The 27,688-nt window shown below is 37.6% G+C and overlaps 1 protein-coding gene across 2 annotated transcripts; it reads right to left on the reverse strand.

The window, feature by feature from the left end:
• Positions 1-432: 432 nt before the first annotated feature.
• LOC149815036 (thioredoxin-like 2, chloroplastic) lies at positions 433-27,294 on the reverse strand. 2 transcript variants are annotated; one of them, XM_089988548.1, is made up of 4 exons: positions 26,900-27,294; positions 26,052-26,234; positions 1,940-2,104; positions 433-704 (listed from the first exon to the last, which is right to left on the reverse strand). In XM_089988548.1, exons 1-4 carry the CDS (start codon positions 27,098-27,100, stop codon positions 570-572), a joined length of 684 nt encoding a protein of 227 aa, XP_089844674.1. In that variant the 5' UTR covers positions 27,101-27,294; the 3' UTR covers positions 433-569. The 2 variants fall into 2 exon arrangements, with proteins under 2 accessions (XP_089844674.1, XP_089844675.1); XM_089988549.1 differs by having other exon boundaries at positions 433-717.
• Between the last annotated feature and the right edge of the window lie 394 nt (positions 27,295-27,688).

Here is a 27,688-nt window from a genome sequence, read left to right on the forward strand (position 1 = left end):
AGGGGTAAGCCCTCGGAGTTTTATGCTGACACGGACAGAGACCGTAAGTACGCAGGCTGAGCCACCGCGGCTAGGTCTCTGCACCTGGAGCAGTTTCTCGAGTAAAAATAAAAATAAAAATTAATAACATGCATGCTCTTGCCAAAATACTATCCTATTTTAGTGATCACATTACTTTTTTATGCAAAAAAACTCTGCAGACTAAAATGTTTCGTTTCCCATTTCCATTTCACAATGCGTTTTCCCTTTTCCTTTTCCCATCCTGGCAACCTTGCACTAGAGACGACCATGACTGGATTTTAAGCATCCTGCTGTGGAGCTTGCTTGTGGTGGTACTGAACTGATTGAACCCTTTTTTTTCATATTCATATTATGGGAGTGGATTTGTGTGTGCCAAACGAAAAGGAACAAAAAAAGACAGAAACATGCAAATGGAACAAAAGCAAATAGAATTTTCATCAAACTTTACATCAAACAGAAGATACAGAACTTGTATATTGAATATGCCTTCTCAACATACAATAATTAAATATTGAATTTAACAACTTTGGTAAGAAAATGTAGAATGACTATCGAGAATTGGCTTCTGCTGGCTTGTCCTTCATGTTGGGGGATGCAATGTCTATCTCACCAACACCTACAGGAGGACCAATGCTACAGCGGGCGGTGTTGTGCATTGCAATTCTGTCTTTTATCTTCTGGAACTGCAGGGAGAAGCTAGTGACACACTTGTCAGATCAGACAAAGTACAGTTTTTCTGAAAGAAGCAAGATAATACAGCTGAGCACAGTTTATATTTTACAATAATGTTCATGCTCATAGAATAGAGGGAGCTTTCACATGTTCATATATGAGAATCTGGAATAATAGCTGCACTACATTTATGATTGCTTCTTGCTGAACTTTTTGACCACATGATGTATTATTTTGGTTCTTCAAATGCATACGTGAACATAAAACTGAAAGCCCACTTTCATTCATTAAGATGATCAAGCACTTTATGTGCAGACGACTTCATGTTCGGAATCTTAAGATAACTAGAACATCCTCATACAGTCATGGTGTTAGCATTTATTTTTAATTATGTAAGCTCGGGGATATCCCTGGGATTCGAACCCAAGAACCCTTGGTCATGATAGTGCCATCTAACCATCAAGTTATCTCATTCGATCTCAGTGTTAGCGAAATATTGGCATGCAGAGTATTTAAAAAAAGTTCTCACAAGAGAACAGTAGAGTCAGGCTATTTGACTGCTTGGGGAGCATATTTTAGGATCTAAACATCTTATGACATTAAAATAAGTTATTCTTCAGTGGTTTCTATAGAAAAAACCTTCTAAATTACAGAAAAAAAAGGGTTATCACATGCCTAGATAATCAGATGTATCTGTTAATTTTTTTAAGCAATGTAAGGTGTTATTGAGTTGGGGAATAATATTCTGCAACTATTGGCTTATGTACAATGCCTTTAGTTTCAAATTTTAATTAATTCAGTCTTAAAAATATTTTCTTTCACATCACTCGCCAGTTATTTGTTTCCAACCTGCCACAGATGCCCCCAGTTACATAAAAAATTTCAACCAGTGTATAAATGATACCATATGACTTTTCTAATTAGTCAACAATTTCACAAGGTTCTTTTCTCAAGCTGGAAACCATTAATAATATGTTCCTCAAAAATTGCTGTTCAAATGACCAAAACTAGTTGGACAGTTATTTTCTGCAGATACTGTTCACCAATTGTTCTCTCCTGGTTCAGGTACATTATCAGCTTTTATTTATTGCCACATTCTCCCTTCACCCATCCGCCATGAATAATGAATAAAGAAGCATAATATCACTATGTTTCATCTAATAGGAAGTTTTAGTGTTCAATTTCCATAAATCCTTATCCGAGTAATGAAATCAGAGTTTAAGAAAGCGGATTTTAGACCACTGACCTTTGCTAGTGAACAAGAAAAAGATTCCAATTGCCCGTCAGCACCCCGATAGAAATGAAAATATGGAAGTACTTTAACATTCAAACTTTTACACATAGGTTTGTTCTCATCAAAGTTCACTTTTAAGAATAAAATATCTGGATGTTCTTCGGCAGTCTTGCATAGCTGCAATCACCAAAGCCAATCAGTAACAGAAGGAAATCTCAAACAATCCCAGAAGCTTACTGCTACAGAAAAGACAATACACAAGGATATATCTAAGTAAATCAACAGTTTCATTGTATCAGAACCAAAGAAATTGTGCTGGTTCATCGATTATTTAAAAGTTTACCAGAGACATGCACACAACTTAAAAATAACAAAAAAAAAATAGTGAATGAAATGCTGGATGCAGTTCAGAGAGAATACAACATCATCATCAATGTATCTGACGCAAGCAGGGCACTGGAAATCATTGATACTATGCCACTTTTAGATCAAAGTTCCTTAAAAAACTTATGCACCAGAGCAAACTCATAAAGAGAAAGATCGTGCACTGAAAATCATTCACATTATATGCTACTTTTAGATCAAACTTCCTTAGAAACCCCATGCACCATGGAGAAATAAAAAAAAAAGCCAAGCTGTTTCAAGAGAACGTGCAATTTTAAGCACGACATTGAGGGACAACATTCGGTGGCTTCTTAAGAGCCACAAAATGTAGCTGAGCTTTCTAATGCTCCTCAGCCGAGGAGATTAGATGATAACAACCATGTTCAAGGTTAAGCCTAAAATGCAATTGAGCACATACAGAATGCTGATTCCATCACAGATTCAGTAACCTCTGTTGTATTTCAGTCAATCAGTACACAGAGAAAGCAATGTGCAATTATAACATGGAAAGTTTAGCACTGATGATACATTTTCCACTTGAAGAGCTTTACTAGTATTGCAGTAACTTAATGCAAATGATAATGCAAACAGCTTGGATGTATCAATATCAAAAATTTTCAAGCAGAGTTTCGATGAATGTATTAACATATCATAGTGGTACCTTTTCTTATTAACAAAATTTCCTTCTTTTGCCCTCAAAGAAAAGAACCACAAATCAAGGCAGTCAGCCACTACATAATTTGTCACATCAGTAGCAAACATGGTATGGTATTTGATGCTGGATTTGGCAAAACCAAATACGAGATAGCTTCCTATCTTGCAGAAAAATCTAGCAGAAGCATTTTATTTTGTTAGAGCAGGCTGTTAGACCAGGTTGAAGTGTGTTATTGGCAGTGGTTTACTTGCACAACAGCCTGTTGCTGATGCTACAAACTTTTGAAGCTTCACACACTAACATCTGTCAGTGTAAGCTGCACTCATTGGAACTATGATATATCCAACACTCTTGGAAATGAGACATCCAATTGAGCATTTGAGTTTGACATTATGGAAGGCTTGAAGCTACAAAAGAATCACCATGATTGGCAGAGTTTCGATGGATGTATAACATATCATAGTGGTATCTTTTCTTGTTAACAAAATTTCCTTCTTTTGCCCTTGAATAAAAGAACCAAAAATCAAGGCAGTCAGGCACTGCATAATTTGATGCTGGATTTGGCCAAACCAAATATGAGATAGCTTCCTATCTTGCAGAAAAATCTAGCTGCAAAATTTTCTTTTGTTAGAGCAGGCTGTTAGATCAGGTTGAAGTGTGTTATTGGCAGTGGTTTACTTGCACAACAGTCCATTGCTGATGCTGCAAACTTTTGAAGTTGCACACACTATGTACAAACTGCTTTCAGCTGCACTCATTGGAACTATGATATATCTAACAATCTTGGGAATGAGACTTCCAATTGAGCATTTGAATTTGACATTATGGAAGGCTTGAAGATACAAAAGAATCACCATGATTGGCTTTGCTTCCTGACAAAACATAACATAAACTAGTAATCTTTTTGGTTTTATACTGAAGATGGTGACAACGAGTCACCCAGAAAAAGAAAGGAAGATGTGGTTCCACCATGAAGCTATTGAGTCATTTTGGATCAAGGTAAGTTGACTGGTAGATTTGATAGTGTGAGGGTATGGTATTATAATGTTCTCATCTGACTTTTGGAAATTTATGGCATCAGACTCCAGCATACCACCTCTTTATGTAAGTTTGGAACTTATGAACAAGACTGCCAATGTGTAGACATCAGGAAGAGTTCAACTTATTTAGGTTATAAAGCATATATATTGCAAGGCAATGATCATACATTATGAGCTTCCACATAGATCAAAGGCCAAAATAGCTAGCTTGCAATGGTCGATGATGATTCTTTTATGAAGATTTACTTTCACATAATCATGGCAACTTCATTTGAACCTTTCATCAGAATGCCATCTACACAAAGAAACGTTACTCATGCCTTGTGTTGCAGAGCAATGGGGCTGCATGAATTTGAGCAAAATCACTCAGTTTGGCTTTGAATTTTCTTAAACTATCCTTGGGAGTTCTGTCCTTAGTTGTCAAAAGCAGTGCCTAGGCTTATAAGTCTAGGCAGTAGGGCCCTGTTTTCCAGCCTTGGCCACCTAGGCAGCCCCTAGGCTATCCCTGCCTAGGCTGCAAGGACACAGTTGTCTTTGTTTTTTGCCCTTCTTCCTCTTGTTGCAAACCCTTTCTTTTTTCTTCTCAATTTTTCTTCTTCTTCTCTCTTTCTTTTTTCCCTTCTTTCTTTTCCTTTTCTTATTTACCTTCTTAATTTTTCCTTTTTTTATTCTCCTTTTCTTCTGCATCCGCCTTTTGCCCTCCACCTTCTCTTTTTCTTTTGCTTCCATTTTCCCCTCTTCTTTTTTTTCCTTTATTTTTTCTTTTTTCTTCTCCGTTTCTTCTTCTTCCTCTTCTTGCCCTTCCACTCTCTTATTTTTTCCTCCCTCTCCATCTTATTTTTCTTTTTCTTCCTTTTCTCCTCCTTTTCTTGTTTCCTTCTTTTTCTTCCTTTTTCCTTGTGTTTTATTTCTATTATTTACATGCATAGTCATCAATATCGATGATATTTTCAAAGTGTAGTGAGAAATTTCAATATTTTAAGGTATCCAATAATATTGGCAAAATCTCACGATATTTCAAAATATCGCTAAAATGAGAATACCGCAAAATTATCATGATATTTTTGCAATTTTTTAAAAATTTTATTTTTATATATTTTAAGTTTAGTTTTACTATTTTTTCGTTTCTTTTGTATTTTAAAAACTTTTAAAGCTTGTTCCATTATATTTTTGTAAGAAAAATAATAGAAAACTTATTCTTTCTCACTATTCTTTATATTTATTAAATTTGTTAACATTATGAGATTTTAAAGAGATTTTTTACCTTTTAAAAATATCTCTGAGAAAAACCCTCGCCAAGAAATTACCTTGAACAATATAGGTGCTATGTTTACATGTGTTATTCACACACACACACACACACACACACACACACACACACACACACACACACATATATATATATATATAGTTTTTATATATGTTTTCTAGATATATTATAAATATTATATATATATATATATGTTTTATGTTCAATGTTATGCAATTTTACGAATTTTATGTTACACTGAATTATACACTTATACTTCATTCATAGTTACAATCATGTGTTTCTTACTAAATTTAACTATTTATTGTAATATTTCCGTTTTTCTTTATGTTTCATTTTTTATGGTCTGAACTAGGCCGACTAGTTCTGCCTAGGCTTCGACTAGTCCTTTTAGAGGGCTTCTGCCTACGCTCCGACAAGCGGTTTTGGCAACTAAGGTTCTGTCAATCTTGAGAGGGTTCTCTGACACATATCTTAGTGGGCAAACCATTTTTAGTGATGGGAATCTCCCAAATGCTCATCCACCTAAAGGTATCTTCACAACCATTTGCCAAAAACATCATTTAGTTTCTATCACAGTAGTTGATTCTCCAGCCATCCCCTTGTGTTGCCTTAGTAAGTAGTAATAAGGTTAATAACAATAATAATAATGGCAAAGGAATTCATTCTATCACCTCGACTGCTTCATGTGTGAGGCCTTAGAATGTACTCAGGTTCTAAATCATCCAGCATTAAAAGCATCAGTGCATTGTCAAATAACCATAGTACGTTAAGAGTGCTTTTTACAGAATACATCTAAGTACTTGAATGGTGGGTTGCAATTGCTGAAGACCAGCACAAGGAGAAAGGGCAAGTTCCAAGTTAGAAGATATGAGACTACAAGAACATCATTATCTCATAGTGAAAGTTCAACAGGAGCACATTGACTGGACCAATATCATCAGAAAAAAATAGGAGGAAAATGTTGAAAATCTACTTGGAATAGATTTTATAGAATTTTCTCTTCAATTTTGACAAACACTAATTTTCATTGTTTGGATATATAAATCATTTGATCCATATGATCGGCAATCCAGAAGTGCTCTCATTTAAGCATTTTAAAATTCAACTTTCTCCTTTCTGAGGTATCAAAATGTGAAGACAACACTTCTAATATGTAGGCTGTTTTATATGTAAGCTGAAGTAATGTCACACGGATACCCCATTTTGACTCCCATTTTGTATCCCCTTATGCAGTAGTCATATTGGAATCTTCCTAAAAGTGACCGTATATCTACATTCACAGCCATATCCATGTGACATACGCTAGAACAGGTGGACACCCAAACAGGGTAATTCAAAGCACAACCTATTCGAGTCCTAGTAGAAAAGTCTATTGTGATCAGATACACCTTATTAGAGAATGTGAGGACCGTTAAGAATTGTGTAAAACAGTGTATTTCTAGTCGTGTGCTACCCCTTTTATGTTAAGTATTCTTTTGTACATTATACCATTATCAGGGATAGTTTTGTCCTGTACAGTTTTATTTTTCTTCTGTCTTGCAGTTTACTTAGTGAGAGTTGACCCATATAAGTGACTCTCCTCTTTAATGAGTAATGAAGTCATTCTTCACATCTTCGTCTTTGTGCCTCATTTGAAACCCTAATGCATGATCCATTTTGAATATGGTATCTGAGCCTGTCAAGCTTTTAGAGGATTGTGAGAGTGAAGATCAGAGGTAGGAGACTTCATCTTGGTCATCAATAATCTGGCTTGGAGAACGTGCTGCTGATGTCAGCTTTGGTCGTACGGGTGGCAGATGCATCTCCATCTGAGGTAATATTCAGATTAATTTTTAGGAGTTGACCGAATCAAGAATCAGGTTATTGTTAAAATTGTACATGTATAATTAAGTACTATATATATATATATGTATATATTTTGTTTTTATATTTAGTTATTTTTTGAGACAGATTTAAACTTAGTCAAACTAAGTTTGACTAAGCCTTCCCAGCCCCCAACGTCTAGATTTCTAGCTGTTGGGCTCCTCCCAACAGCTAGAAATCTAGCCGTTGGGAATGGGCCTGCTCTCTTTTCTTTTTTGCCTTCTTCCCTCTAACTCCCCTTCATAATGTGTATATATAGGAGTCTTCCCCTCCTTGTTATGTATGCTTTTGCATGATCTCTCCATTGAATAAAATATATATTTTTTATTGTCATTTCTATATCTTTATGTGGGATTGTGAGTGTGTCCTTTTAGAGCACTTTGTGGTTCCCTTTGTGGGTGTTGAAAGTATGTTCCTTAGAGAACACTTTTTGTTGTCTACTCAAGTTGAAGATTGGTGGACTTTTGGTTCGTGATTGAAGTCTCCTTAAATCTTTACATGGTATCAAAGCTTGGAAATATTAAAGCTCATTCGAAGACCCTTCTACAAAGTGTTGGTGATCTTGCAAGTATTCAAGTGATCGTGTGAATCATTGTTGGAGTGCTCGTATTCATTGCCTCTCCTTTCTCCTCCTCTTCTCTCTTCTCTCTTTATCTTTCTCTTTCTTATCTCTTCTCTTGGCCCTTGTAAAAATGGATGACAATGATAATGTCTCCATTAATCATAAGTCATAAACAGTTCGTAGATTACGAGCTGTAAACAATTGCACAGCAAACAGTTCTATTAATCATAAGATACTCAAGCCAACAACTGTTGTGAACAGGATATTTATTAAGCTTTTTTATTAATAAATGAAAAGGGAAATACATGACTCTTAGACATCTGACAACTTGAACAAACATGACTCTAACTCTTGACTCGAACCTGACCTTGGAATCAAATTACTAGAAATAAGCTTTTCAATAAAAGCTTTATTACAATGTGCAAGACGACTATGCCAAACATGTGACTTATTTGACTCAGACCCGTTGACAAAGCAAGAAGAAGAAGAAGAAAGACTCTTAGACTCTTCGGTGGACTTGTTCTTGACTTCAACTTATGGATCTTCTTTGAAAAGGTACATGTTCACTTGTCTCTCTCCTTTAGCAAACGTCCTCTTCATGTGAAGATCCTTCACATAAACATGAGAAGGACTAAAAATGACACACAAATTGGTATCATCAACTAACTTAGAAACAGAGACAAGATTTTTTTTTATATTGGGAATAAGAAAGACATTGGATAACGAAGACTAGAATTAAACATAGGAATGAATTTTTTTTCAGTGTGTGTGATAGGTTGGCGAGTGTCATCTCCAGTGCTAATTCTATCTTTTCCAAAGGGGTCAAATTTTTTAATTTACCTTCATGTGATATGATTTGCTGCCCTTGAGTCCACATACCAAACACCCTAATAATTTTGTTTCAGATTCAGCCTTGCAAGAGTTTTCAGTAAAAATTGCCTATCCACAGGTACTTGTGCCTCTGCTTCTGACTCTCCTGATGTATTTGAAGGCTTTCCTTACACGCTGGCCTCAGTGTTATACCTCGGATCATCCTTGAACCAACAATTGGCCTTGCCTGGATCCAGATCCATTATCACGTTTCATTAAGATATGCATTTCATGTCTAACCTATTTGGGGCTTCTTGATTAGCATAAGGAAACAACTAGGGTTATTGAGTTTCTTAAGGCACTTAGACCAGAGTTTGATGGAGTGAGGTGTGTCATTCTGCATCGTCCACTCTTACCCTCAGTCATCAATGTCCTACCTGAATTGATTGCAGAAGAGACCACGATAAAGTCTCTTGGAACCTATTAATCAAGTGATAGTGTTATGACAACCCCTCGACAACTAGGTGACAAATTTGGTGATAGAGGTGGTGGAAGAGCTGACTTGAGCTCGATTCAATGTCACTATTGTAATAACTTTGGCCACATAAAAAACTCTTTTTAATGCTCAAAAAAAGAAAGGTAGAGTTTATGTAGCATCTTTTGATGGTGAGGTCACTAAGCACAAGGTTGGTCACACTGATATTGGTGCTCAGTCTATTGGTCTTGAAAGAATGTAGCAATCCCTAACAAGGATTGTTTCTTCAACACTCACAAAGAGGATTTATGAAACAAAGGCATTTACACAAAAGAGCTCACACTCATACACAATACCCAAAAGAGGGTATACATAAAATAAAGAACAAGATTTCATAAACTTGGGAGAGAACTCCCACAAAAAATAAAGAACCAAGAATACTTTACAAGGGGAAACAACCCCATATTTATAGAAGAAGGGGAGAGGAGCCACAAGGGAGTCATTGGACTCCCAACGGCTCTATTAGAGTTGTTGGGAGCCCAACGGCTCCCTTGGAAGCCTAAAAGTGTCCTAAAAAAAGATTTTAAGTGAGTTCTAGTTGGGTTTAAACTAGAACTAAATTAACTAAAAAAAAGGAAACATTACAAGGGATTACATGAGATGTCTATGAGATTACATATAAGATATGAGTTGTCTATGAGATTACATATTTTAACACCCCCTCAAACTTACGGTTGGATAACCGAAAGTTTGCTTAAGAGAAAGTGAAATCTAGGAGCAACAAGAGGCTTGGTGACGAAATCGGCCAGCTGGTATTCAGAAGCAACATAAGGAAGATTGATGGTGCTGCGCAAGAATTCCTCCCGAACATAATGACAATCCATTTCTATATGCTTGGTACGTTCATGGAACGTTCGAATGCTTGCAATGTAGATAGAACTCTTGTTGTCACAACACATGTCGGATGCTTCTGAACTTTCAACTCCCATGTCGGAAAGCAGTCGTCGAAGCCAGACTACTTCCATAGTTGTAGTAGTCATTGCTCTGTATTCAGCCTCTGTTGATGAAAGAGATACTTTCTGTTGCTTTTTACATCTCCATGAGATCAACGATTCCCCCAAGAAGACACAAAAACCTGTCGTTGAATGACGATCATTCGGATTACCTCCCCAATCTGCATCAGTATAAGAAAGAAGCTTGAGATTAGAAGAAGCAGACAAAAATAGACCCCGAGATATAGAATTTTTAATGTATCTGATAATTCGCAAAACTGCTCTCATATGGATAGAAGTTGGAGCATGTTGAAATTGATCGGTTGTATAGACAGCATGTGCAATGTCAGGTCTTGTAATGGAAAGGTATGACAAAGCCCCGACGAGTTGTCTATACGGAGTTGGGTTTTCAAGAGGTTCTCCATCATCACTCTTCATCTTGACATTTACAACTTCTGGAGTGTCTACATGTCTTTCATCTGAAATACCTGACCTGACAACAATATCCAAAGCAAACTTAGATTGTGTTAGCAAATATCCTCTAGAAGAATAAACAACTTTTATACTAAGAAAGTACTTTAAGAAACCCAAATCACTCATTTCAAAGTGAGTTTTAAGAAATTTTTTAATATTACACACTCCCTGTTTGTGGAGGGGTGACAACCAATTTTCCGATAACGGTTGGGTTACATCAAGGATCTGCTTTAAGCCCTTTCCTATTTGCGATAGTGATGGATGAGCTTACGAGATCAATTCAAGAAAATGAATCGTGGTGTATGTTGTTTGCTGATGATATTGTTTTGATTGATGAGTCTAGAGCTGGGGTTAATGCTAAGTTAGAATTATGGAGACAGACATTGGAAGCTAGAGGTTTTAAGTTGAGTAAGAGTCAGACTGAATATATGGAATGTCGGTTTAGTAAGCAACGAAGTAGTGATGGGAGTGTAGTGAAGCTTGGTGAGCAAGATATACCGGTGAATGATTATTTCAAATATTTGGGATCCATCATTCAAAAGTATGGAGAAATTGATGGAGATGTAAATCATAGGATAAAGGTTGGGTGGATGAAATGGAAAAGTGCTACTGGAGTGCTGTGCGATCGTAGAATGCCATTGCGGTTGAAGGGAAAGTTTTATAGGACGACTATTAGACCCGCTTTACTATATGGTACGGAATGTTGGGCTGCCAAGAGACATCATATTCAAAAAATGAGTGTAGCTGAGATGCGGATGCTTAGATGGATGTGTGGAAATACAATAAAAGATAAGATTCGGAACGAAGAGATACGTAAGAAGGTAGGTGTTGCACCCATTGAAAATAAGATGCGAGAGAATCGTTTACGGTGGTTTGGACATATTCGGCGAAGGCCTAATGATGCTCCAGTTAGAAGGTTGGAGAAATGGGAAAATATATTAGTTAAAAGAGGTCGGGGTAGGCCTAGGAAGACTTGGATGGAGATGATAGGAAAGGATATGAATGCTTTGAACCTCACCGAGGACATGGCGTTGGATAGAAATGATTGGAGGAAAAGGATTCATGTGGAAGACCCAAAATGAATTTCTTTTTTGGTTCATATCGCTGACCCCAATTGTTTTGGGATGAAGGCGTAGTTGTTGTTGTTGTTGTTGTACACACTCCCTGTTTGTCACTGCCAGTGATGATCATATCGTCGACGTAGAGAAGGAGGATAATGATACCTGCATTAGAATTCTTAACAAACAAAGCAGTGTCAGTAAAACAAGATTGAAAGCCAAAATCAAGCATCACATTGCTAAATTTATCATACCAAGCCTTTGGAGCTTGTTTAAGTCCATACAAGGCTTTATTTAGACGAAGAGTTTTTCCTTTAGAAATATCAATTCCTAGTGGTGGATCCATGTATACTTCTTCAGTTAAACTACCATTTAGGAACTCATTCTTAACATCCATTTGATATATGGACCATTGCTTTATAGAGGCAAGGGCAATTAGAATTCTAACTGTGGTCATTCTGGCTACTAGAGCAAAGGTTTCCTCATAATCTATTTCATATTCTTGAGTGTAGCCTTTGGCAACTAATCTAGCCTTAAACCGCTCAAGACTGCCATCACTTTTAGTCTTTACTTTGTAAACCCATTGACAACCAATAGGTTTCTTATTAGGCGGAAGTTCTTGTATTAGTCCAAGTGTTTGCCTTTTCTAAGGCTTCTAATTCCACTTGCATAGCTTTTACCCATTCTGGTTGGGTTTTGGCTATAGCATAACTGAGAGGTTCTTTATAGGAGTGAATTAAGGCTATAAAGGCTTGAAATTTTGGCGAAAAAGATTTATATGACAAATTTCTCAGGAATTTTTGAGATCCTAGTAGATTTTCTTGTTGACACCTCGGGTTCTGATTCTACAGAGTACCTCTCAAAGGCACATGGTTTTTCTGAATTTCCTCGTCTAGAATATTGAATGAACTCTTGGTTATCACTAATTGGTTTAAGAGGAGAAATATCACTTTGATCATCTTGCTCAACGTTACATTCTTCATTCTTTAAGACTAAATCAAATAGAAAGGAATACTCATCTGTTTCTGCAGATGCTTTGGTTTCAAATGGACTTTCATTTTCTAAGAAGGATACGTTTCTTGAGACATATAATCCGTTATTTCTAAAGTCAAAACATTTATAACCTTTTTGATGACTTGCATATCCTAAGAAGACGCAAGGAATAGCTCGAGAGGAAAGCTTATCATTTTTATCTTAGAATACAAAATATTTGCACCCGAATACCCTTAACTTAGAGTAATCAGGAATTTATTTAAGAAGCTTTTCGATTGGAGAAATATTATTTAACGACAAAGAGGGCATCCTATTGATGAGATAAACAACAGTTAAGGCTGCTTCAGCCCAGAAAATTTTTGGTACTTGATGTGATATGCTGGTTGTCCTAAGCCCGGATAAAAGAGGAGGGTTGCGGTAGGCCTGTGACAGCCAGCATAAAAACTTAGTCATACCCTATGAATATGAACCAATATGAGAATTTCGTTGGGGCGTTCCCTACTGAGCGACGCGCTGTACTCTATAGGCCCGAAGGCAGTGATAAATGGGCAAGGGTTGCTAGGTCGTCGCCCGGAAGCGACGCGTCACACCGGCGCCCGGGTGTGGTGTCAAATAGGCAAGAGTTCACTCACTTTGTTGGATGGGTGGGGGTAAAGAAGTTAGTCCAAGACCATAAAATTAGGTTAGCCACTTGGAACATAGGATCTTTAACTGGTAAGTTGGTAGAGTTAGTAGATGTTATGTGTAGGAGAAAGATTGATATTTTATGTCTACAAGAGACCAAATGGGTAGGTGAGAAAGAAAAAGTGATAGAACCTTGGGGATATAAGATTTGGTATACAGGAATAAATAGGAATAGGAATGGAGTAGGGATTGTTATGAGTCGTGAGTTTATAGATAATGTAGTTGAGGTCCGTAGGAAGGGTGATAGGATTTTACTTATTAAATTAGTATTAGGTATGAATATTATTAATATTATTAGTGTTTATGCACCTCAAGTAGGTTTAGATGTTTCCATTAAGCGTCAATTTTGAGAAGATTTAGATGGAGTAGTACAAGGGATATCTTATGGAGAAAGGCTTTTCATCGGCGGTGACCTTAATGGGCATGTAGGCATTAGTAGGGATGGATTTGAGAGTATCCATGGAGGCTATGGTATAGGAGAAAGAAACGAAAGTAGAGAAAGGATTTTAGATTTTGGTTTGTCCTATGATATGATCTTAGCAAACACTTGGTTTAGGAAGAGGGAGTCTCACCTAGTAACATTTAAAAGTGAGGTTAATATGAGTCAGATAGATTTTTTTCTACTTAGAAAGAGAGATAGGGGTTGTTGCATCGATTGTAAGGTTATACCGGGAGAAAGTGTAGCTACACAACATAGAGTCTTAATTTTAGATCTTAGAATTAGACAATACCGCAAAAGGGATAGACATATGATAGATCCTAGAATTAAGTGGTGGGCACTGAAAGAAGCTAAACAAGGAATGTTTGTAGAGCGGGTAGTTAAGGAAGTTGATTGGTGTCTCGAGGAGGATTCAGAATCTATGTGGAATAAGATAGCGGGTGGCATGAGAAAGGTGGCTAAGGAGGTATTGGGTGAGTCTAAAGGCGGTGCACCGCTAGGTAAGGATACATCGTGGTGGAACGAGGATGTCAAATTAGCTATTAAGGTTAAAAGAGAGTGTTATAGAAATCTAAGTAAAAATCGTGATAATGAGAATTTGGAGAAGTATATGATAGCAAAGAAGGAAGCTAAAAAAGTAGTTCGGAACGCGAGGGATAAGGTATATAAGGAGGTTTATGACAAGTTGGATACCAAAGAGGGTGAGAAGGATATTTATAGGCTTGCAAAGATGAGAGATAGGAAATCGAGGGATCTGGGTATGGTTAGATGTATCAAAGATGAAACGCAAAGGGTTTTAGTCAAAGATGAGGAGATTAAGGAGAGATGGAAAAATTATTTTGATAAGCTATTTAATGAAAGTCATGCCCAGGATCTTGGAGACTTTTCAATTCCTTTTTATGAGATGAATCGTAACTTCATGCGCAAGATTCAAAAGAAAGAAATTGCAGAGGCTTTGAAGAAAATGAAATCAAGAAGGGCAGTTGGCCCAGATGGTATACCTATCGAGGCTTGGAAATGCTTGGGAGAGAAAGGTTTAGAATGGTTGACAAATCTTTTTAACAAGATTTGGCGGACAAATAAGATGCCTAATGAGTGGAGGAAGTGTACTTTGGTGCCTCTATATAAGAATAAGGGTGATATACAAGATTGCACAAACTATCGTGGTATAAAACTCATGAGTCATACTATGAAACTTTGGGAGAGGGTGATTGAGTCTAGGTTGAGGAAGATTGTCATGATATCGGAGAATCAATTTGGTTTTATGCCTGGAAGATCAACTATGGAAGCTATACATCTTCTTAGACAACTTATTGAGAGAAATAGAGAGAGGAAGAAAGATTTGCATATGGTTTTTATTGATTTGGAGAAGGCTTACGTTAGAGTACCTAGGAACGTTCTCTGGTGGACAATGATAAAGAAAGGTGTTTCTCTAAAGTACATTAGTATAATTAAAGATATGTATGAAGGAGTAGTAACCAATGTCCGCACTTGTGGAGGGGTGACAACCAATTTTCCTATAACGGTTGGGTTACATCAAAGATCTGCTTTAAGCCTTTTCCTATTTGCTATAGTGATGGATGAGCTTACGAGATCAATTCAAGAAAATGTGCCGTGGTGTATGTTGTTTGCTGATGATATTGTTTTGATTGATGAGTCTAGAGTTGGGGTTAATGCTAAGTTAGAATTATGGAGACAGACATTGGAAGCAAGAGGTTTTAAGTTGAGTAAGAGTAAGACAAAATACATGGAATGTCGATTTAGTAAGCAACGAAGTAGTGATGGGAGTGTAGTGAAGCTTGGTGAGCACGAAATACCGGTAGATGATTCTTTCAAATATTTGGGATCTATCATTCAAAAGTATGGAGAAATTGATGGAGATGTAAATCATTGGATAAAGGTTGGGTGGATGAAATGGAAGAGTGCAACTGGAGTGTTGTGCGATCGTAGAATGTCATTGCGGTTGAAGGGAAAGTTTTATAGGACGACTATTAGGCCCGCTTTACTATATAGTACGGAATGTTGGGCTGCCAAGAGACATCATATTCAAAAAATGAGTGTAGCTGAGATGCATATGCTGAGATGGATGTGTGGAAATACAATAAAAGATAAGATTCGGAATGAGGAGATACGTAAGAAGGTAGGTGTTGCACCCATTGAAAATAAGATGAGAGAGAATCGTTTACGGTGGTTTGGACATATTCGACGAAGGCCTAATGATGGTCCAGTTAGCAGGGTGGAGAAATGGAAAAATATATTAGTTAAAAGAGGTCGGGGTAGGCCTAGGAAGACATGGATGGAGGTGATAAGAAAGGATATGAATGCTTTGAACCGCACCGAGGACATGGCATTGGATAGAAATGAATGGAGGAGAAGGATTTATGTGGAAGACCCATAATGATTTTCTTTGTTGGTTCATATCGCCGACCCCAATTGTTTTGGGATGAAGGCGTAGTTGTTGTTGTTGATGTGATATGAGGAGGGTTCTTGTTGTCTCAATAATGTGCATATGCTTTCTTTCAGCTAGGCCATTTTGTTGAGGAGTGTAGGGACATGACCTTTGATGTATAACTCCATATTGATTTAAATAATCTTTGAATTCCTTTGATAAGAATTCTCCTCCTGAATCGGTACGAAATATTGAAATATCCTCTTTAAACTGATTTTTGACCATATTATGAAAGATTTTAAAATGTGAGAAGACTTTGGATTTATGTTTAAGAAAATAAATCCAAGTGTGTCGTGTAAAGTCATCTACAAAGATAACATAATAAACAAACTCACCTTTTGATATAATTGGTGCAGGACCCCAGACATCAAAATGAATCAACTCAAGTGGTCATGTAGAAACAAAAGTTCTTTCCGGAAAAGGTAATCTTTTCATTTTTCCAAGAATACAATTTTCACATGTAAAAGTTTCAAAATTACAAAATTTTCCATGTTCGGAAAGTGTTGAATCTTGGATATACAAGGATGTCCAAATCTTTTGTGCAAAAGATCCAAATCTAATTTTTGAACATTGCAACAGAGTGTACTCTTGGGAAAATCCAAAAAATCCATGTAGTATAAGCCTCCTTCTTTATGGCCTTCCCCAATCAGCTTCCCTGACTGGTGATCCTGTACTCGACAATCATGAGAGGAGAAGGAAACATTACACCCATGATCAGTTAACTGAGATATAGATAAAAGGTTTAAATTAAGTTTGGGAATATATCTAATTTTTGGAATACGAAATTTGTTTGAGTTTTGAGAAGAATTTTCAAAACATCCTATTCCCTTAATCTCAAGAGGAGTGCCATCGGCAGTCAAAACGTTTGAACCACTTGAGTTATGATATTAAGACAATAATTCTATGTTAGGGGTCATATGAAAAGATGCACTAGAATCAAGAAGTCAAAGAGGTTTACCTAGATCGGAGATACTTACTGAAGAGACCGCAGCTCCAGCAGATGACAAAGCTCCTTTAAGAAGTGGTTGAAGTGCCTCTACTAGCTGAGATAACGACATGCTTCCAATAGATGTTTCTTTTGTCTCTTGATGGGCTTCAACAGTAGCAACCTTCTTTTCATAAGTCTTCTTTAACTTTGGGCAGTGCGTCTTGATGTGCCCAGGTTCACGACAATAATAGCAAATTACTTCTTTTCTTTCCACCTTACTTCCGTATTTCTCATCATATGTTCTTCCAAAATGTGGAGGTTTATATGCACGAACATGATTCCCTGGTCTTGAAACAGCTAAAACCGAGTCATCATCATTTTTTGAGATTCTTTTCTTCAGTCGGTTTTCTTCCATACTCAATTCTTCAATTGTGTCCTCAATAGAGGGAACCTTCCCTCGATGAAGAAGAGCGGACTTGGTTGTCTCAAATTCCGGTCTTAAACTATTAATAAATTGAAAAAAATGTTCCGCATTTATTTGATTTTGGCGAAGCTCTATATCTTGTGGGCAATGCCACTTTGGTTCAAGGAGAGTCAATTCTTCCCATAGCTCGGACAAGCTATTATAGTATTCTCTAATACTTTTATCTCCTTTAAACCATATTGCGAACCTTTTCTTGAAGATTACATATATGGGCAACATCTTTAAGAGAATACATTCTCTTGAGATAGTCCCAAGCATCATTAGCGTATTCAAACTTCGCATGGCTTGAACACTTCTTTATATCCACACTAGAAATGAGCCAAGACATAATCTTGGCGTGACCCATTCTCCATTCTTTCCACTTTTTCTCATAAGTGAAAACGGCTTTAACTTTTTCTACCTCCGAAGGAGGTATTTCTTTTCCTTCTTCTTCTTTAGTGCGCATTAGTTTAGGTTCCTCATCGGTTTCATCCACTAATCCCCATAGCCTCTTTCCCCAAATGAGGTGCTTCATGATAGAAGCCCATGTTACATAGTTAGAATCATTGAGTTTTATTGGCTTAATGGTGACATTATCATTGTCATCCATTTCACAAGTCTAGGAAAGAAAGAAGGGGAGAAAAAGGAAAAAATACACCACCACAAGAAGCAAAAATATCTAGTCTTCCAAGGCTCCACGCAACTAGCCCTTCAAAGAGGCTTCTTTCCTTTGAGAAAAACACAAACGGCACACTTCCCAATGCACAAGAAGAACTCTGGACTAATTGCTTCTATCGACCTTGCTCTGATACCATGAAAGAACGTAGCAATCCCTAACAAGGATTGTTTCTTCAACACTCACAAAGAAGATTTATGAAACAAAGGCATTTACACAAAAGAGCTCACACTCATACACAATACCCAAAAGAGGGTATACATAAAATGAAGAACAAGATTTCATAAACTTGGGAGAGAACTCCCACAAAAAATAAAGAACAAAGAATTCTTTACAAGGAGAAACAGCCCCATATTTGTAGAAGAAGGGGAGAGAAGCCACAAGGGAGTCATTGGACTCCCAACGGCTCCCTTGGAGCTTCACCTTTTTGACTTGGTCAAAAAGACCTTTTGACTAGTCAAAAAGGTGAAGCCTAAAGGTGTCCTAAAAATAGATTTTAAGTGAGTTCTAGTTGGGTTTAAACTAGAACTAAACTAACTAAAAAAAAGAAAAACATTACAATGGATTACATGAGTTGTCTATGAGATTGCATATGAGATATAAGTTGTCTATAAGATTACATATTTTAACAAGTCTGTCAGCTGAGAGAGCCTCAGAATCATTAGGTAGTGGTCAACTTCAGTTATTGGAGAAGATGCAGCAACAAATGCACCAACAAATCCAATAATTTCACCTTCTTGCTCAATTAATTGTAACCTCTCCTTTTGCTACTCCTGTCTCTTCTCCTGATACTGCTTTCTTAGGTATCTCAAGTTGCTCTTCGGGTTGGTTAATAGACTCAGAGGCTTCTTGTCATATGACAACCCATGAGCTTATCTTAACCAATTGCCAGCCCTGCAGTGACACTTTTCGTACCGCAGATGTTTCTTCTATGTCTATCTCAAAAGTCGGTTTTGTTACTTTTGACTGTTATCCTGGTAGTAAGATGACATTTTCTTAAGTTTATCACGCTTTATCACTTGCTATGAATCTTATCTCTATTGGTCAATCTATTAAGCTCAATTGTAATGTTACATTTTCTCCTTTTGGTTGTGTGGTGCAGAATCAATTGTCAGGGAAGAAGATTGGAATTGACCATAGAAGAGGGGACTTGTACTGCTTGAACTGACTTGATATGAGTGAGCAGAAGAGGTCTGAGATTAGATTGGGAGTATTAGTCATAGATGAGTCTGTTTTATGGCACTAGAGACTAGGTCATATTTTCAGCTCTAGATTATAAAAGTTGGTGTCATTAAGAAGTATTGATGAACCTCAGTTAGTTGGATTTAATCATATTGGAGATGTGAGAGTCATAGGTTCGCAAAGGGTCATGCCTTGCCATTTGGGTATAATGATAGGGAGTCTAAAAGTCTTTTTAATCTTTTACATTCTGATGTATGGGGTCCTTCACCAGTCTTGTCAAAAGGAGGATCATCATATTTTATTACTTTTGTAGATGATTGTACAAGATTTACTTAGCTATATTTTGTAAAAATAGAAAACTTTTTGAGATCTTTAATAGCTTTTGTGTTATGATGGAAAATTAGTTTTCAACTATGATTAAGACACTTAGAACTGACTCTAGTAGTGAATATGTCAGTTGTGTATTTGAGAAATTTCTGCAAGAGAAAGGTATAGTTCATTAAAGATCTTGTCCCTACACTCCTGAGCAAAATGGAGTGGCTAAAAGAAATAATAAGCATACTTGGAGGCAGTAAAAGCTCTTCTCTTTGGATGTGAAGTGCCTAAAGTGTTTTGGGCGTATGCAGTTCAGTTGAGTATTTATCATATAAATTGTATGCCCTCAAGTGTGCTTAAAGGTATATCTCCATTTCAAAAACTGTATATAAGAACTCCAAATTATGGTATGATGAGAGTATTTGGACGTATATGCTTTGTTCTTCTACCTGATATATATAGAGATAAATTGTCTCCTCAAATTGTCAAGTATTGTTTTCTTGGTTTTGCTAATGGTTAAAAGGGCTACAAATGTTATGATCCTATTGGAAAGTGGGTGTGGGTATCTGATGCAGCGAGAACCGTAGTTTCGACGTCGATGAGGATCAACGTGAGGGTCGTCAATACGATGAAGGGTCAGGGTTGTTCTGTTAACGGTCTGTCGCAGGCTGCCACTTGTAATGTGCAGCGATGCAATACACAGAATCCCAATGGCCACGTTGAATCAGCACACACTCAGTTCAATAGAACCAAGCAACAATAAATTAACGAACTGAAGGAATTAAGAATATTCACCGACTGATAATACTAAGAACCATCAAACAATGACTAATGGAAAAAGTAACAGGGAACATCCAAAATGACAGAAAGAATGCAAAGCCACCAGCAATGACTGTGAGGCTGAAGACAGTTATGAAAAGAAGGCTATTTATTTAATTGACTGATGCAAATCACAATGAATCAAAGTAAATAATAAACAAACAGTTAACTGATGGGCTAGATGCCAGGAACAAAGGGACAGTCGTGCAGAAAAAGAAACAGAAAGTAAAGGGTGTTGCAATCCCAACTGACAGATCATTAAAGCAATAAAAAAAAAGGCTGACAGGAAAGTAATAAAGAAAACAGAAAAGGAATGACAAAGGTTGCTGAAAAGAAAGAAAAGCTACAGGGAACCAACAAAAAGAAAAGAGAGGTTGTGTAAATTTCAATTTGTCCCCTTTCCACGAAACCCTAGACAGGGTATTAATAATGCCTGGCTGGATCTGGGTCTCGAGTCCAATCCTTGGACTCGATCCAAAAGCTGATTGCTATTGGATCTGGGGCGTCTAACTCGTGCCCTTTGTGCTCGCCCGAGGTAGCTACAAAAAGGACATCTCCGTGCCTCGATTTAGTAAACTGGATCGGATCCACCACTTGGATCCGATCATCGATTCCATTTGTGCAAATCCAATCCACCTCTTGGGTCATTCTGTAGGGACGGGACCCGAGTCTACTCTGCATCATTCTCCCCTGGTTGAGAAGAAGTCGGCTCTGATGACTTGTTGTCACCACGATATGCATATAAATCAGACACATTGATGATAGGTAACATGTATCTATATTGCTGGACGACTCGAAATCAAAGCATGTAGATTTGTTTTGAAATTGACCGTCTGTGCCATATGCTATGTCACCCCATGGAGGCACAGGCTGAATTTTTGTCCCTCCAGCACGTGGTCTTAAGGGTTTGGCTAGAATACCAACAATACAAGCATGCTTACCAAAAACCGAACCACTTTCTGAAAACTTTACTAAATCTGCCACGAATGAATAGTGGCTCTGCTCACCGTTCATAGAGGAATACCCATCCAGGATCTTGTTCCCAAAAGCAATCCCAAACGGAGTCAAAAGCTCATGGTAGTTGCTAAATCGAGCAATGTCTAGTGATCGCTCAACACAGCCAGATTTGTAAACCTTCATAAATGTTTGGTCAGGTGGGTCAAGTCTCGAATTTTGGAGAATTCTTGGTGAGTCTACAAGACAACCATAACCACTTGGCATAGGATTCTGGAACCCAGAAGTAGTAAATTGCATGACAAACATGTCAACATGACCCTCAGCCATCACAAGATCACTTGAATATGCAGACAGAGGCTTTTGGCATAAGAAAAACAAAAAGGACAATTGTGGTTGTTGACTACTTGCATGATGAAATGGATCATTGTCCTCTTGCAATGGTCGTTGTTGTTGTTCACTGAATGGTTGAAACAATTTCTGATGCAAAAGGCGACTCTCAAACTGGTTATCAAACATTGCATATGCCTCTTGCTGGAGCATCGTGCATCTGGCATCCCTGTGCAGGCTCGCTTCGATGAACTCTGATGGCACGCTCGACAGTTGGAGGTTCGCTGAGCATGGGTCGACTGTCACCGCACTCGGGTGGCCAACCACATCGACGCCCAATCCACCACTCGCTTTCAACGTGGACGTTGGGTGCATCTCCACCGTCGATTCTAGGACAGCAAGCCGATCTTCGACTCCATCCATACGCTTCGACGGACCAGCTACCTCATTTTCTAGGTGTAGCATATCTTCTTGCATCTCCGTCACCATGTCGAGCATCCGCTTCATGATCTCCTCTCGCGCCTTTCCGTTCGTCGGACCGTTCCTCGCCCCTTGCATTATGTCGTTGACGAAGGAGGAGGGGCTGAGCTTTGATACCATTTGATGCAGTGAGAACCATAGTTTCGATGTCGATGAGGATCAACATGAGGGCCGTCAGTACGATGAAGGGTCAGGGTTGTTCTGTTAACGGTCTGTCGCGGGCTGCCACTTGTAATGTGCAGCGATGCAATACACAGAATCCCAATGGCCATGTTGAATCAGCACACACTCAGTTCAATAGAACCAAGCAACAATAAATTAACGAACTGAAGGAATTAAGAATATTCACCGACTGATAATACTAAGAACCATCAAACAATGACTAATGGAAAAACTAACAGGGAACATCCAAAATGACAGAAAGAATGCAAAGCCACCAGCAATGACTGTGAGGCTGAAGACAGTTATGAAAAGAAGGCTATTTATTTAATTGACTGATGCAAATCACAATGAATCAAAGTAAATAATAAACAAACAGTTAACTGATGGGCTAGATGCCAGGAACAAAGGGACAGTCGTGCAGAAAAAGAAACAGAAAGTAAAGGGTGTTGCAATCCCAACTGACAGATCATTAAAGCAATAAAAAAAAAGGCTGACAGGAAAGTAATAAAGAAAACAGAAAAGGAATGACAAAGGTTGCTGAAAAGAAAGAAAAGCTACAGGGAACCAACAAAAAGAAAAGAGAGGTTGTGTAAATTTCAATCTGTCCCCTTTCCACGAAACCCTAGACAGGGTATTAATAATGCCTGGCTGGATCTGGGTCTCGGGTCCAATCCTTGGACTCGATCCAAACGCTGATTGCTATTGGATCTGGGGTGTCTGACTCGTGCTCGCCCGGGGTCGGTACGAAAAGGACATCTTCGTGCCTCAATTTAGTGAACTGGATCGGATCCACCACTTGGATTCGATCATCGATTCCATTTGTGCAAATCCAGTCCACCTCTTGGGTCATTCTGTAGGGACGGGACCCGAGTCTGCTCTGCATCAGTATCAAGACAAGTCGTCTTTCATGAGGATATGCTATATTTCAGCCAAAATGGAGAAAAGGCAATAGATGAGTCTGATTTATCCTTCTTGGTTAATTTTGGTGAAAGAGAGGGTGGAAATGAAGGGGTGGAAATTCAAGGGGAGTAGGTTCAGTCAAGAGATAGTCAGTTTGGACAAACCTACTAAATAAGACATGAAAATTTTGTCGAAATCCCCTTCTTGGATCAAGTGGAGGCAGAGCCAAAGAGAAGAGAAGAGACCATTCTGATCCTATTCCTTTGTCAGCTACTTGAACAGAGCATGAAGACACAAGAAGGGTTCTTGTTGGAATGAGTAGACAAACTATGATGGACTTGTGGATGGAAAGTTTCTTCTTGGAATGAGTAGACAACAAACAGGAAAAAATAATCATCTCACATAATATATGAAGGCCTTCCTCTCAATGGTGTTGTGTATTGCAATTCTGCCTTGACAGCAGCTCCTGTACACAAATATTCAAAACGGATGTCATGCACTTCCACCTAATAGTAGGGAATTACGACATCAATAGTACAATGCACTTCTATCAGTAAGTGTGATTTATAAGGTGATTTGGTTTATGATTCACTTGTATACATTGGTATCAATTATCCAGATAATGATTAACGATGTGAATGTCACATGACATTGATGATAGCTAAAAGAAACAATAAGGAACTTGACTGCTAGCTTGGAAACCTATAAAAGAGCGACAAGAGAAAAATATTGCAGTAACTTAAACAAATGTTGCAAACATTGAGGTCAGAAAGAAAATCTATGATTAAAAAAAAAACTAACCTTTGTGGAAGTCATAATGGAGAAAAGAAAGGCAGAAAGGGTTAAATAAATCCACAACATATTAAAATACATAATCTTGGAGAGAGTAATTAAGGCTGTGACACTTGTCTCAAGTTGTTTCTAAAATATAAAAGCAGTCCACCAAAAGAACATATTCCAGATGGATTATGATCACCCATCAAGAAACCTAGGATAATAATATTGACGTGTTTGACTAATAACTTAATCCATCTACTTTAAAGAAGAAAAGAAAAGCAAACACACCTAGAGATTTGATGTAAAAAAAGTCAGATCAAGCAGAAAACAAATTCATATAAAGAATTCCATCTAGAGAACACATGAAGGCAATAATTGATGACAAAAAATACAGTACGAGTTCCAAAGTACGGCAAGAAAAACAAAAGTTGAGAGCAGAAGAAAACATGTAATCTCAATACCCCTCCATTCTATCATACTATTCGACCCAATGTAAAGAAAATATCTCTTAAATAATAAATTTGGATTGTAGCCATCTCTGGAATTACCCGCTAATATATTTATTTAAGAGTCAAATTGAAGAAGCTATATCTCGGTTGTAAACAAATCCTTGACCATGAAAAGAGTACAAGCATCATGTGCAACTCCTATCACTGACCAAATAGATCTAAGGGATTCCTCAATAATTAGAATATGCCCATCTTGAAGAAACTAGTAGGACCATAGACATCAGACTTAACAATCTCAATATCATACATAAATAAACTTGAATTTCTTGATCCATGGAATCATCAACATCAAGCTGGTGAAAAAGCCTGCATTTTTGTTGTCGCAATTATATCATTTATATGTGGTCAAAATTTCATGGGAAACCCCTTTTATGCTTGCCTTTGATTATACTATTTCAATATAGTGGAGATGACTTGTAGCCCAGATTAGAAATACAGTAGCAATTGAATGGAATTTCAAAATAAGATGACTGGATCACAATTTACTGTGATTATGCAAGTTTTCTTATTGCCATGTAACAAGTGCATATAAGGAAAACAGTGGTAAGAAGCAGGATAAATGAAGAGAAAAGGAAGGCCTAGTATGATATCTTCACAAAGCAGTACTTTGCACAAGGTACAACATCAATAGAAATCAATAAAGGACCACGACAACCAGGTGCAACCGTGCATCACATACCAAAGTCTATAAACAGAATACATGCTAAATGGTAATGACAAAATATGGCTGTTATTGATGACAAGACCATGTTAGCTAGTAAAGGGTGTGGTAGATGCAAATAATTCAGGCAGATATTAAATCTAAATCTCTAGGTTTAATCAATTTTCATGGACATAAATAATATAAAAAATAAAAATAACTCTAAAGAGAATCTTGCGACTAGGATTAAAAAATTAACCAAAGTAATATTTTTAATTAAAATAATAACAACAAAAGTATCATGAATAGACAATATGATTGAAGGATTAGAATATGTGTGATCCTAGATTGTAATCACTTTTAGAACAATATCAGAAACAGTAATTATAAAATATAAAAGCTATGGATGACTAGGATAGACTCTTTCTGTTACATGCCATGACCATCGGAATGACCCTCCTTATTGAGATAGGCAGTCTAGTTGAAGGCATTTATATGGTGCATAGAAGAACACTTGCAAGATAGCTTCTTAATTGTTCATACCCATATGATTTTATCTGCAATTTTGGTCTATTTTTAGAACCTTTCTCATAGTAAAATGAAGATGTAATTCCTGATGACTTGGATTGTTACAAGCAAACAAACGGAGAAATTTCATACCAAGTTTATCTTTGGATTGAATCTGTAGAATTACTCTTGGTTGGATCAACTACAACATGGTTATCACAGCCTTCTTGAGAAGAATAAAACAGCTTATCTTTGTAGCCCCTTCATCAAATTACGTTGAAATCGAAACACTAATTATAACAGAAAGGGCTGAAAACAAGACAACAATCACCTTGGGATAAAGTGCTCTGCAAGAGCCACACCAAGTACCATAAAAGTCAACAATCACTAGCCTATCAACAGCATCTCGTAATGCATCAAGAAATTGTTGGGTAGAGTGAATATCAATCATATTTGGATTAGCATTCTTCTCCCACCACTTTTGCGCTTCACTCTCCGTGATAGAAGCATGTGCCTGAAAACAACAATTTCTTAGAAGCCATACAAAATGACCCCTGTCACGGGCAGCTAAGACACAGAATAGCAATGGGATATGCTAAAGATAACAGTAAGTTACAACAGAGAAACCATAGCACTATCCTTAACGACATAATTAGACGGAAAAAACCCTAAAATGGCTAGATCTCTAATCGAAATAAACTTGTTGATTGAACAATGGCCACTTCAAATAATCCAAAGTTTTCTCCCAGCACCAATACATTTATTAACCAACTGAAAACTTAAATTAGAAATACAACTACCCACAGTTCGCACAAGTTATGTGTTAGTTGCAAGCAACAAATTCAATCTGAATCCGAATATCTCCACAATTGAGTCATTTTTTTCCTCAACAGCGTCTATCCAAAACAAACTTCCAATGTCTCAAAACGAAATGCAAAACGTCAACAAATAATGCCTCCCCAGATATCAGGAAAACTAAGAAAACACCATAACCTCTCAATATCCGAGAACAACCGCTAGCTACCCAACAAATCACACAAACTTCATGAAACACTACAGAAAGAAACCACTCAAACTTCTCAAATTTGTAAAATTCAGCAAAATCTCAAGCAACACAACTCCGAATTAGTCACAATTCAAAGACCCCAGAAAGAAAAAATCGCTAGAAAAACAACTCACCTTGACAAAAGGAGTCCTTTTACTCCTTAAATAAATCGAAAACACGGTCACCCACAAATATCTATGATTGGACTCTTGGTGTTCCAAACGCAAACTTCTGTTTAATCTAGAGGGCAAAGAGAGCCTGGTGGAGCTTTCAGATGGGAAAGGAAACACAATGGAAGGAGGAAGAGAAAAGCCTCGGCGAACAACAACAGCCATAGATTGGACACGGAGAAGAGGAAAGAGAGAGAATGGTTCTGTTAGCCCAATTTATCGTCCATCAAGATTGATGGGGAACCCTCCTCTCACAATACATGCACCAAAAGAGAGAGAGAGAGAGAGAGACTTGGTCGGCTGCGTCCGACTCTCTTGCTATGCTTTTTCCTGTGTTTGTGGATATCGTGAGACTCCACGTAGGGTAGATCAGGTCATATCGTATATAACAGATTTGTTGGTTATATTTTAGTCCCCACCGCACATCTCACTTGATGGTGAGATGTGCGGTTAGCAGTGAATATAACAGATAATCAGTTATACACTGCATGTCCTGATCTTCCCTCAACTCCAACCAGTTTTACCAAAAGACTAAACGCAGAAGTAACTGAAGTTTAGTAGGTGGTTCATGGTCCGAGCACTCAACATCAGTCCGGACTATTCTTTCAAAACAAAAAAGACCAGTCCGGACTAGGTGGGCTAGAATTGGACTTGGTTGGCTATAGATCCATGTGATGTTGAGACGATGAATCAAATGAATGCATCACAAAGTTGGAGTATACAATAGGTTTTATGGTGCAAAGTGTGATTGAG

This window comes from Nuphar pumila, chromosome 15 (assembly GCF_984573655.1).
Source record: "Nuphar pumila chromosome 15, dmNupPumi1.hap1.1, whole genome shotgun sequence".
Lineage (NCBI taxonomy): Eukaryota > Viridiplantae > Streptophyta > Magnoliopsida > Nymphaeales > Nymphaeaceae > Nuphar > Nuphar pumila.